Raw genomic sequence first — 12,593 nt, 5'->3', positions numbered from 1 at the left:
GTAGGGGGGAGGCCCCTCAGTGCATTCTGGGAAGAGCTGTTAGGCCATCTGCACCTGTGGTCCACAGGTGGTCATGCTGGCCCATCGGAGGGACAGTAATTCAGCAGCTGGACAGTTGTTTAACCTGATTTCTGGGTAATGAACATGCTTAATAAAAAGGAATAGGGCATCTGTATCATCCTGGCTATAAATATGCTCTCTTGTTCTGGGTCACCTACGAGAATACCTCTGAGCATACTTAGATCAGGTACCATAAATAAATCCAATTTCTTGCATCCCCCACTGACCTCCTATCATTAGGACTTCTAACCAGCCGTGCCTCCCAGAGTGATCGGCACTGCCTTGCGCTTGAGCCACGGAGCTGACCGATGGGAGGACAAAGGCTCCGGTCCTCTGGGGGGTGAGGTTCAGTGAAGAGCTTCCCTCCCCTCCTATAGAAGGCCCAAGAGGAGTTGCACCATGGATGAGGCTGTCTAGAGAGGAATCTGGGGATGGGTCAGGAGGGGACATCCTGGGAGGGTTCCCCACAGTGGCTGTCCCCTGCCTGCCCATTTGCTGCAAGCACGTCAGGTAGGATATAAGAGGGCTTCATCTCTGGGCTCTCTGGGAAAAACACCAAAAACATCAGGACTAGCTTAACCTCTGACCCCCAGCAGAAGTCACATTTGCCCATGTTGCTCTGATGGCCAAGGTGAGACTTGGGGGGACCCTCACCCCAAGTGCCGTGCTCCCCTTGACAGCTACTTGGTTGAGTCAGGGATGCCTGAGCTGATTGTGTGACCTGGGGCTCATTACTGCCCCTCGGAACCCTCCTCAGTGATCCCTGGGAAATAGGAACTCCTTCCGAGGGTTGATCTAAACATGGGTTTCAGAGTTGACACCAGGCTCAGATCTCCGCACAGCCACCCCAAGCTGCACAAGCATGGGCAAGCCCCAGCCCAAGTACAGAGCCCCCCATCTGTACAAAGGGGAGGAGTGCTCCCCTAAGAAAGTCCTCCCAGTCCTGGGGGGCACTCAGGACCGTGTGGCTGGGGTCCCTGGCAGCAAAGGCTGTTATGAAGAGTGATTGTCACCGTCATCATCTCTGCCAGCCTACTTGCTTTTCCTCTATTTTCTAGCATATTTTTCTCTGTCTACCAGAAGCACATTTTGTAAGCAGTTTTTTAATGTTTTGCTGTCACCTTATTTTCCGTGGCACCAAGAGCGCTCCATCTTCCGAAACAGCATGAACAAAAGCTCGGGGTCCGTTCTGTCTCCAGACCTCGGCGTTTTCTATCAAAACCTAGTTAGTGCCATAAGTCACGGAGCCATTCCGGGGCCGCCCTCAGCCGCACGTAAACGCACGGGAGCACCGCGGCTTAATAAATACCGTCCGATGGTGGTGAGGATGCGTGCGGGATGAGATGGGCTTCGTGCACTTCTCATCGGGGACCACAGTGAATCTTCCGTTGTGCCTGCACATTTGCATTTCTGACGCGCATTTTGTGAAAACAAATGTTTCACTGCAGGGCCGGCCCTCGCGTTGCCTGTGCTCCCTTATGGCTGAGTGTCTGCTCTACAAACACTCCCCCGACCCCACCCACCGCCAACCCAAAACGCCTTTCACCCATTGTTGGGAAAAATCACACTGTTCATTGGGCATAATTTTCTAAAATACAGCTGAAAATTGCTCCTTATCTGAATATTTTACTAATCAAGCAAGTTAACTGTGAACTGAAAACACAGTTCCCTGAGGTTGTGGGCAACATGACTTTGCCCCAAGTTTGAGAAAAGTACAATGGATGTCAGGTGATCTGTGGAGTGATGGGGAGGAGGGAGGCCGCCGCAGTGCTTGTTAAGGTCCCTGCTGTAGACAGTATCTGCACACAACACCATCTGCCATTAGTGTTAAATTATAAGTGCGGGGCTGCAGCATCCCTTTCATGGGACTGACAGGCAAGCCCCAGGGGCTGCTTAGCTAATGGAGGACTGTTGGTAAATCTTACAGGACTGTCTCTGTCTCAGGGCATTCATCTTTAAGTCCAGGGAAACACAAAAGATCACAGGCCAGATCTACTTAATATTAATGATGACGAGCCAAATTAGCTTAAGCCTTTGCTCCCACCCCTGTCCGAATCCAAGAACCACCAGCACAGGGAGCACAGAAAAGCTAAGAGATCCTCAAGAACAGAGTTTAAAAGGACTTTCCCACCCATTGCATCGTAACCAGCTCCACACAGCAGCCGACCTCTCCATTCCCCTGTAAACATCAAGTGCCCAAGACAGACAGTGCCCAGATGACTGGCCTCTCTCCTGCCTGCCTCTGTGCCTTGCTCTGCCCAGTGGAGAGGCAGGCGCGGAAGAGCCAGGAACATTTATTTGTTCGCAAACCTTTCTGTGCTGTTGAAGTTGGTATGTTCCCCACATCATTGAATTCATTATTACAAGAATGATTGAAATAAGAGTACAAAAGAAAGCATAGTTGCTTCAAGGAAAAATAAGTTGAATATATTGGAAAGGGCCAATTCCTTAAAAAAACAAAAAAAGCCTTTGGATTAGGTGTGAGCAAGAGAACTATAAAGGACTGCGAAAAATTAGAAGAATGCAGAGTAGGCACTGAGATTCCTCTGTGGGTATCAAACAAATGTCCCTCCTGTTTATAAAAAACTAAGACTGGAAATAGCAGACTGTGACTTATAAGTGTGGCTCATGCAGAACATAAGCCAGGAAACTCCAATCAGCTAACTCTTTCCTTAAAAAACTTTTTAAAGGGGGCAGCCTTGCTCATGTATCCAAAAACCAGTAAATCACACATTCAGATCTTAAAATTTTGATACAACGGAATACTACTCATCCTTAAAAAGGGAGAAGTCCTGCAATCATTGACAATAAATGAGTCTGAAGGACATTGCGCTAAGTGAAATAAGCCAGTCACAGAAGGATAAACACTGCATGATTCCACTGACACAATGTGCCTAAAATCGGTAAACTCATGGAAGCGAGGGATAGAATTTTGGTTACTGGGTGCTGGGGGAGGGGAAGTGAGGAGCTGCTCATCAACAGGTGTACTGTTTCAGTAATGCAAGATGAATTAAGTCCTAGATCCTTTATGCAGCCAAGTGTACAGTACTGGATTGTATACTTGAAAAATTTTAAGAGGGTAGATCTCATGTTAAGTGTTCTTACCACAATTTTAAAAAGAGAAGCTTTGAAATTTGAAAAAAACTTTGATGCCAGTGTAAAATTTCCAAGTGATGTCATGATTTTGCCCTTGAACATAATTTCTCCGTTGACCAGTGACCTATGTATGGGCCCAGTCCTTAGTCCTGTCAGGTGAGAGAGTTTTCTACTGTAGGCTCAACCCAAAGAGCTCAGTTCAACTTGGAATTCAAGGACTCTCAGATTCTGAAACATGAATACACATCACCTTCAAGGCCATCTCCTCCCTCTCCCCTACTCTTCCCCTTCCCCCCCCCCCCCCCAACCTAGCAACCCAACTGGCATCTGAGCCTGAGGTTTTCCTGATAAGAAAGCGCCATCAGGCCTCCAGACCTTTCCTCACCCCTATCTTATGATCAGGTCCAACCTGCCCAGAACCTGCCAGACTAACATATCTTGACACCCTGTGGCCCTTCCTAAACCCCGCTGAGTGAAGTATCTTTATATGGCCTTCTCCGAGCTTAATGTAATGAAAGCCTTTGGCTGAAGTTCAGGCAGTGTGTAGACACAGTGTCTTGGAGGGCGCAGATAGAAGAGACAGGGCAGAAAAGCTGCCCAAGGATGCTCACCACGCCCTTCTCAGAAGGACACTTGCCCCATCTCTCCCTTGCCCTCCTCATCCCCCTCAGCCGTTCCTGAGCTGTGCCAGGGTCCACGGGGCTGGCAGAGGTTAGTGTGCATAAAATGGATCCCTTCCCTGCCAAGCCTGGGGGCTCAGAGCAGGCCTTATTTATGCGTCCACTTGTTTCACGTAGCGGATTTTACTGCGCATTATTCAGACCAGTGGTTGCAAGTGGTTGTTACCAAGTTTGTAGGCAAAACAAATCACCCGGAAGGCGAGTTTCAAAATGGACAGTGGAAGGGGTTTTAGAAAAGCTGGTCAACTGCTTGTGACCAGACCGGCCGTAAAACCTCCCCTGGCTCTCCCAAACCCAACTGGCAAAACCCGAAAAGCTGAAAAGAGTGTCAGACTGCAGAGTGCCGGGGCGACCACCATTACTTGGCTGGAATGCAGCAGCCGGCAGCTTCTTGTTTATTTATTTTTTTATTGTGCAGAAATGACCAGGCAAGCACATACCAAAAGCACAATGGAATTGTTATGTAGTAAGTACTACCCATAAAATCAGGTGGATATACCTGCGTTAGCAGGCACAGAGGCCACTGTGGGTGGGTGAGTCGATTTTGTTGAAATGCAAGTGCAGACTCTGAAGCAGGCTGGTCTGCTCAGTATCCTTCGGAATGAGGGGGCGCACCCTTCCTCCTGCGTTTTTGTCTTAAAAGAAAACGTAAGGTGCGTAGATTTAAACTGAGAAACGCTGTGAGTGCTGGACTATTTCGGGAAGAACTCACGCAGATGTTTTTCTGTAGCAAAGGTCCGTCCGTGCTGCGGAAGAGACGCATTCGCTCATGAACTGCTATTGACAAGGATGATAGATGCAGCGAGGTACTTAGTGAGCGCTGGAGAGCAGAGTTGATTGCATTTTACAGTCTCTGTATTTCTCTGTTTATTGCTTGTATTCTGTCATTAAGCAAACAGGTTCCTAATATAGCAAATCTCTCTAATCAGTAAAGCGAGGGAGAAAAGAACCAGAAGCATCGTTAATTACGAACATTTGGCTGCAGCCTGGACAGTCTGTTGCTATTGGATCGGGCAGCTTCCTCGGGTTTAATTTTCTGGAGGTAGAGCAGAAACTGGCTTTTCTTAGGCGTGGAGGCGAGTGGAGAAATGTTGCATGCCCCGCTGGCTGACAGCTACCTAAAAACCTGAGATTAAACACTGGCTTCTCTGCCGAAATGGATTCCCGGGGCTGAAATGCCAGGTTCCAAGTGGGTGCACTTCTAAGTCTCCGATTCCATAAACAGGGCCAGCGCGCTGCTCCAAAGCCCACCGCCGCCGGGCCCCCGGGGCCGGGGAGCCTACTGTGGGCAGAACTCCTGTGCGCATGCGCAGAGGCCGAGGCGGGGCTGGCCTGGGAGCTGTAAATTATGTGTGTTTCTGTGCGGGAAAGCCATAGCACCAGGGCAGGCTTTCCAAATGCTAATCACCGGGCTAAAAAGCCAGGGGAATCGACAGCCGGACTCCAGGTAGCAGAGGTTAACAGCATCTAATGCATTTCTTAACCCTCTAGTGCCAGGGACCGGGGAGGTCTGGCCCCGCAATGACGGGGCCGTGGAAATTCTATTACGTGACGTGCCTGGACTTGCAGATGACTGCCGGTGACAATTTTATGAAACTGCTGGACAGGCTCACGAAGTGGCTAAAGACCAGGTTCCCCGGATTTCCAGAGAGAGAGTGCCAGGCTTCTGGTTTGGGGCAGGTTTCTCCAGGATCCTTTTCATCTCTCCGCTTTCAAGAGGAGAGCCTGGTGGTTCTGTGCTTTGGTGGTGGCGTCTTCCCCCGCCGCCGCCATGTCACAGTGAATTAGCTGGTAGGGAAGCCCTCTTTCCTAAGAGAGATTAAATAATGCATTTTTCCACGGGCTGGAACAATGGTTAAAATTGACTTGTAGAAAAATGAATCCGTTCTCTTCTTCTTCCCTGGCTCCTTTTTAGGAGATGTCATGTTTTAGAGTCACACACTGTACGGTTCCGTGTCTGGGGCGCGTGTCTCTAAGGAGCAGGCTGCCTTGGGCGACCTTGAGCGCCATGCCGGCACTTGCGCTGTGACACTTTTGGTTTTATCGGTTAGAACCCGGCGATAAAAGGGGTTCTCCTTCCAGTTTCTGGCTTACCTTATATCTTACAGGATCTAATTTTTTTTAAGCTGTTCTGGCCCCGTCTCAGTTTCCATCAACTGAGACAGCATTTAAAGTATGTTAAATACTCTTTGCAAGAGTGGAAAGTGGTGGTGGGGGCGGGGGCGCCCTGTAATTGGATGTTAGCATTTATCATACCTGACTAGCAGACAGTGATCGCTTGATGATGCTTTAAAAAATGCTCAGGGAGAAAGCCTTTAAATAGCAGGCTGTTCAGGCTTCTACAAGGGCCTCAGGAGCCAGGTTTTCTGAGGTGGGCTGTGGAGGCAGCTTTCTGACCTCGGGGTCACTGGTGGGGTTCAGACTGTATATAGGACCGATAAGCATGCAACCAGCCTGACATGCACCTGGTTAGAGTCCCAGGCTCTGCCCCTCCATCCGCAGCCCATGAACCCTGAGAGGCGCTGGACGTCCAGCCTGTCACTCTGCCTGTAGCTGGTGAAATTCTGTCTGCACAGATCAGACTCACAGACCTTCCTGTGGTCCCTGCTCAGGTCTGCACCAGACCGCTCCGTCGGAAGCAGAGCACTTCACGGCCTGTGTGCGTGGACCGCTAAGCCTCTGGAGTGCTACGTGCATCTGTGGGCTGGGAAGCAGGAGAGAGGGTGGTCCCCCAGAGCATCTGGAGGGACCTTGCTGTCCATTATTACTTTTACTCAGCATTTCATCCACTTACGCCAACCTGAAGGGTCCTCCAGGGCAGAAGAGCTTGGGGCGGCTGCCTCCAGATTTAGTGGGGCTACAGGGAGACAAAGCCAGAAGGTGACCATTTCCTTTCCATAGAGGCCACTCTGGGGGAAGAAGAGACTTTACAGACTTGGAAGTGGTCTAAATCAGCGGTCACCAACCGGTGGTCCCTGGACCACTGGTGGTCTGTGAGGTCCAAAAGGTTGGTGACCGCTGGTCTAAATGCATCTTCCCACGTGACTGAACACTTACCCCAGCCACTCCCAGATGGAGGGCAGGAGGCTGGGAAGTTAGACCTGTGCACGTCTACCAGGTTGTATGCCTGCAGTCCTGTACACAGATGAACGCTCAGTGACTAATGAGGACCAGAAATATATCTATGGAGGTCCATAGTCCACCTAAGAAAACCTGTTAAGACGGGAGACTTCTAGTGTAAGGCGTACAGCTGATAAGTATCTAGGGTTGTGTATACGATGAGGAAAACGCTGGGTGCTGAGCTAGTGATGCAGACCCAAGTGGGAAGGAGGCCGGCCTAGCCCTTGGGACTCTTAGAGGCCACTGTGGGCAGCGCAGCTGTGGGCACACGTCCAGAAACACCTCGAAGTTGTCGTGTGTTCCAGATTAGAAGTCAGGCTGCCTTCTCTGCACATTTGAGTGAACTTCTTAGTTATGCAAAGGCCTTCAACAAAAGTTTGTGTCTTTTGTAGATTATGGCCTAGGAAAGAAAAGACAGAATGTGATGTTTTAGGGTCATTTTGGTGTCTGGGCACAATTCCAATTTATTTCTCAGACAGAAATAAAACACGTGAAGAAGTTCTACACATTTTTCTCTGCAGGTAACAATGCCAGAGACCAGATGTGCTATTAATATAGATTAAAAGCAGGCTTCGGAATAAGGTTCAATTCCGCTTCCAATTCCCCCTCTGATCTTCTTATATAACATTTAGTGACCTTTGAGCAGCCTGGGGGTGCTTTCCCGTGTCTTACTCTTGATGCCTGTTTAAAGGTTTCCATTTCATACTCACAGCTGGCATATGCAAATACAAGTAAAAGATTATGATGCCTCCCAAGTAGCATTATGGCCAATAAATTACTCCTTGGGTAAAGATGCTATCATTTTAGCCCGTGTGTCTTCAGTGAGTGGCAGAGTCTTCCTACAGCAGGCCCGGGCGTGCCTGCCAGTGCCATTCCCACGGGACTGCTTGCCCAGATGCTCCTGATTCTGGTGTGATGCCCAACCAGGTTCATCCTGGTGGCAGATGAGCTCTTCGACATGCGGTGCCACTGGGCTATTTGGGTGGTGGAGGTCCTGCGAGGGGTTGTGTGGGTTTGGGGGCAGGGAAGGCATGCCAGGGTTCCCTGGGAGAAACACGGTAAAGTGGGAAAGAGCACAGTTTTGTTCAAGATTTTGAGAGACCTGCTGTGTCCTGATTCCCAAGTAAATTGCTGTGTGGTCTTGGATAAGTCACTTAACTTCTCTGCACCCTAATTGTTTACTTTCATAAAACAAGGAGGCTGCACCCGGTCAGCAGTTTTCATTGCGATTGTGTGAGTAATGGAACCTTTCCTTCAACTCGGTTCTCAGGGACAGCCCAGCGGAGACTTGTTCTGGTTGTATGGAATTAGGGAACATATAGCCTCACAGCTCAGCCCCCTGGCGACTGAGTGTTAAGAATGCTGGATCGGGCGTCTGTTATGCCCGCAAAATTCCTCGAGAAGACCTCCTGTCCTGTCAGGCAGTGAGTGTTTTACTCACCAGAGGGCAGCCCCATGGGCCCAGGGACTCCATCCTTTTGTTCATATCGCGATTGGAAAATAGCTTGGTAAGTGTTGACTGGAGCGATGAATAAGCAAATGAACAAACAAGTTTTAGGAGCACCTATGTCTATATTACTAATACATGGGGATTTTTATTGCAACATTTGTACTTTGAAGGTACGTCCCAGAAATTAACATTCAGAAACATGAGTTCAGAATATAAGTGACTTCAAAACTTGGTCTTTATTAATAACCTCATCTTGTCCTTCCTCTGCTAGCCCCAGGGAGCTATTGAGCCTTTGAAATGGGGTAGGTCCGAATTGAGACGTGCTGTCATATTTTGAAGACTTGGTATGGAAAAAAAAAGAATGTGAAGTACCTGGATCATTTTATATTGATTGTCCGTGGAGATGGCAAACATTGGATTAAATAAAATGTTATTAACTTCACCTGTTATCAGTGGCACCTAGACAGTTGATTAATGGATCATAGTAATTACTCTTTCATATTATGTAGGAGTGATTTTATGTGTGTGTTTGTCTCTCCTCAGGCTCAGAAGCTGAAATCCAATGTGTCGGGTAGTACACACCTCTGTCTTTCTGATGTAAGTTGTATTTCTTTTCGGAGTCTCCTTGCATTATGGATACAGGGCCCCTGGGGCAGGGTATGATGCGAAGGGCTCAAAGACAACGTAAGTTTCTGGTCCAGAAAAAAACGTAAGGCACCTCCACGTTCCTCTGGCCTTAGAGCAGATGCAGCCATTGGATAAAGTTAGAACCAAGTAAGGGACCTGGGCTCCTCACCTCAGAACCGGACCCACCACGAATACCATTGTCCCAGAGCCACGGGCACATGCTATCGTCCAGCACAGAAAAGTACTCTCACTGCTCACCGGATGTCCTCTAGCTCCAGTTCCTTTCATTGCCATAGCAACCCAGAGGTATCTGGGGCAGCCACGTTACTCTCCCCAATTTATAGGTGAGGAGATGGATGATTCTGTCATGATCCTGGCTCACTGTGGTGAGATGCGACATAATGGGATTGAGCCGGTGCTGGAGGCGGGAGGGAGAAATGCATCCTATGGAAGGTCAGCCATGCTGATTAGGAGGGGGCAGGTCCGGATTGACACATGCTGTGTCATAGATTGAAGACTTGGTATGGGAGAAAGAATCTCAGTGGTTTTATATTGATTGCATGTGGAGATGGCAAATATTGGATTAAATAAAATACGGGAAGCCTGGGTTCTGGCTTGGGCTCTCCTACAAACCAGCAGGGCAGACTCCTTCGTCTACAAAATCTAGGCCAGTGAAGGGCAGGACTGCCACTGCCTGCTCTGAGGATCCCCCCATGTGACGTGGGATCCTTCTCTATATGAGCCGGTATTGACCTGGGCAAGTGTTCTCAGGTGATTCTTCCTGTCCTTCCATGATGGGGAGGGTCAGCCAGCATTCCACCCCAGTCAGTGGTCCCAGAAGGACAGGCTTCCATGCTGCGTAGTTACTAGGGGATCTGGGAAGAGGAGGGGCGAATGGCATTTCACACCCCCCCCCCAAGTGGATTTTAAAATCCGTAACAGAGGAGCAAAAATATAAATGTTGAGCAGTTTGCCAGAAGTATCTACTTCTCACCCAGATTCATGATGCTTCCCATACAACCACAAGCCGGTGAATTGGGAAGCCCTGGGCCAGCTTTGATGAGTGACAGGGGCTAGTTAGGGGCTGGGGGTGAGAGAGAGAGAGAGATGTGTGGTTAAACACACGGGGGTGGAATGAACCCACACGGTGGATGGTAATGACAGCATTCTCTCTTACAGCGTGATTACGAAAAGGATGGTCTCGCTGGTGCCTCCAGCCACATAACCACAAAATCAATGGCTGCCCCTCTGAGCTGCGGTCTGAGCCCACGGCTGGTTCTGGTGGTAACCGCCCTGTCCACCCTCTTACCTTTGTCCTTGGCAGAAACGTTATAGCTGCGTTTCAAGAACGACATGGACCTGTAAAAAGACAAACACCAAGTTATCTGTTTCCTGTCCTCTTGTATATCTGAAATTCCAGTTTTAGGCGCTCCGTTGAAACATTGCTCAAGCAGTTTCATCCAACTGAAACTTTTTCCTCTTTTTTTTTTTTTTTTTTTTTAAGAAAGCTTCTTGTGATCCTTAGGGCTTCTGTGGGATTCCCAATGCAGTGCTACATTCCAAACTCAAAAGGCTTTGGGGTATGTTGTATTGTAAAGGGACCGTTTGTACATCTGGCTGTAAAGCGAAAGGGGGCCAAGTTTTTTCATGATGATGATGTTAATCATTTAACCCTGCCCTTTACTCGCTAGCGAAGGGGTTAGTATTGCTCAAGAACCTTCCCCATTTCATGTGGTGGCTTTGATTTCTGATGACATCACTGCAGCCTCACAAGCTTTTGGGTCACAAATCAGAGATTCCCCTAGAGAGAATCCTTGATGGACTTTGTGCAGACGAGCTTGTACCAACGCTCGCCTTTCTGTGCGTTCTGCCCTTCCCGCGCTCACGTTGGTGTTCCGTAGCCAGTTCTCTCTCCTACAAAACCAAAAGCACCCGTCACACCCAAAGGCGGTGTCTGGCTTCTAGTGCAAACAGAGTGCGGGGCGTGGGTGTGAAGCCTCACGAGCCTCGGTCATTGACCTCCCTCCCCTGAGCCTTACCCACGCGAGAAGCCCTCCACTAACAAGCGCCCAACATAGCTGAAGCGTTGCTCTAACCTCTTTACATGTTTGATCTTCTATGTAGAAAACAATTTACTACTAAATGATTTCAACTGTTGGCTTTCTATATTTTGAAAGTAATGACCTTGTCTCCATTTTTTTACTGATGGTTTAATACGAAACACACGGAGCTCGTTTTCCTCCCCCTTAAGTAGGGTTAGCTCCGACACTCACTCCCTGAACAGCCCTTCCCAGGCCGATCCGAGGGGCCCCGTGCTTGAGCAGAGAGCTCTGCGTCACGTTGCTGCAGACAGGAGGAGGAGACAGAGCAGCCAGGCTCGTCTGTTATCATTTCTTGTTGAAATGCATGTGCATACCTATGAGGAAACCGGTGGCCACTGGAAAATGTTCTGCAATGGCTGATGGCACCCTGGCCATTGCCACAATCCAGTACCTTGATTTTCAGGTTGCCTGACAAAGGCAGCTTTGATTGGGACAGGAGACGGGGACATGCTACCCTCTCTGCCGAAGCGGGTCCATGCCAGGGTTCAGAGCTCTCTCCGGACTGCGGTGGCTTGGCCGCTGTTGAGAGCAGTTTGGGCTGACGGTCATCAGGAACCTGCTTGCATTTGTTCTACATTCTCCAGGGCAGACCGTGACTGACACTGCGAGAAGGAAGGATTTGTGGATCCAGGTCGACACTTGGCACAGAAACACAGAACAGGACTCTGGATAGAGGGCATCTGGCTTGTGAACGGCATCTCATCTTCCATCGTCCGCTTCCTTAAGGAGACCCTAGCGTGTGCTTGGGAAGTCTGGTTGGAATGGCGCGATTCAGCATCTACAGTGATTGGATGCTGGTAGCCACGTTTCTCCAGAACCAAATCAAAAGAGATTCCATCTTTGCAGAGTGCTGGGAACATCACTTTTCTTGTCACATCGGTAGAGGGGCTGGAGGAAGAAGCCATGGTACCTATCTCATTGCTGATTCCCTTGGCCCAATGATGTTTGCCTTGTAAGAATTAGTCATATTACTGGGGTTGGAAAATCTTCACTCCAAGCTGAAGGCATAGTCTTTTAGCTCTATGGGTGTCTGAAGTGCATTTATAGCCAAATGTTAATAAATATAAATGGATAATACTAAGAACCAACTTCTTTTCACTTCAAAATGTTTTCAAGGGAAACTCGCTAAACAAATTTGATTAGTGAAAAGTTTCCTAAAGACTTACTTTGAATAAACCCATTAAATGTGTCCAAATATTTGGAATTCCAGTCATCTATGACAGCATAGCCCTTACAAGGCATATTTTGTTTTAATTAAGATATCCCTGTGTATCTACACTGGACTAATAGCATGTGGGTCTGATTCCATGTGGTCTACTGTGGAAAGCTATTGATAACTTCTGCAGGAAACAGCAGCTCTAATTAGCTTCAGACGACCCAGAGGAGAGGGAGTTATCAGGGCTAACAAGGGGACCCTGTACTGAAGAACACATGGATGTTCAACACATAAATTAAATT

General features: G+C 48.7%; 1 protein-coding gene across 2 annotated transcripts in view; it reads left to right on the top strand.

Annotated features, from left to right (window-relative positions):
• The window catches only part of GFRA1 (GDNF family receptor alpha 1), a 182,008-nt gene extending 170,807 nt beyond the window's left edge, over positions 1–11,201 (top strand). For both annotated transcript variants that reach the window (XM_015557998.1, XM_015557997.1), the window contains 2 exons: positions 8,950–9,003; positions 10,213–11,201. In XM_015557998.1, coding sequence (XP_015413484.1) covers positions 8,950–9,003; positions 10,213–10,368 — 210 coding nt within the window. In that variant the 3' untranslated portion in view covers positions 10,369–11,201. The remainder of the gene's footprint in view (positions 1–8,949; positions 9,004–10,212) is intronic.
• The last annotated feature ends 1,392 nt before the right edge of the window (positions 11,202–12,593 follow it).

The sequence above is a fragment of the Myotis davidii genome, unplaced genomic scaffold (assembly GCF_000327345.1).
Source record: "Myotis davidii unplaced genomic scaffold, ASM32734v1 scaffold107, whole genome shotgun sequence".
NCBI classification, from domain to species: Eukaryota; Metazoa; Chordata; class Mammalia; order Chiroptera; family Vespertilionidae; genus Myotis; species Myotis davidii.
The sequence above is the reverse complement of the archived record's forward strand: the minus strand, read 5'-3'. Positions and strand labels throughout refer to the sequence as shown.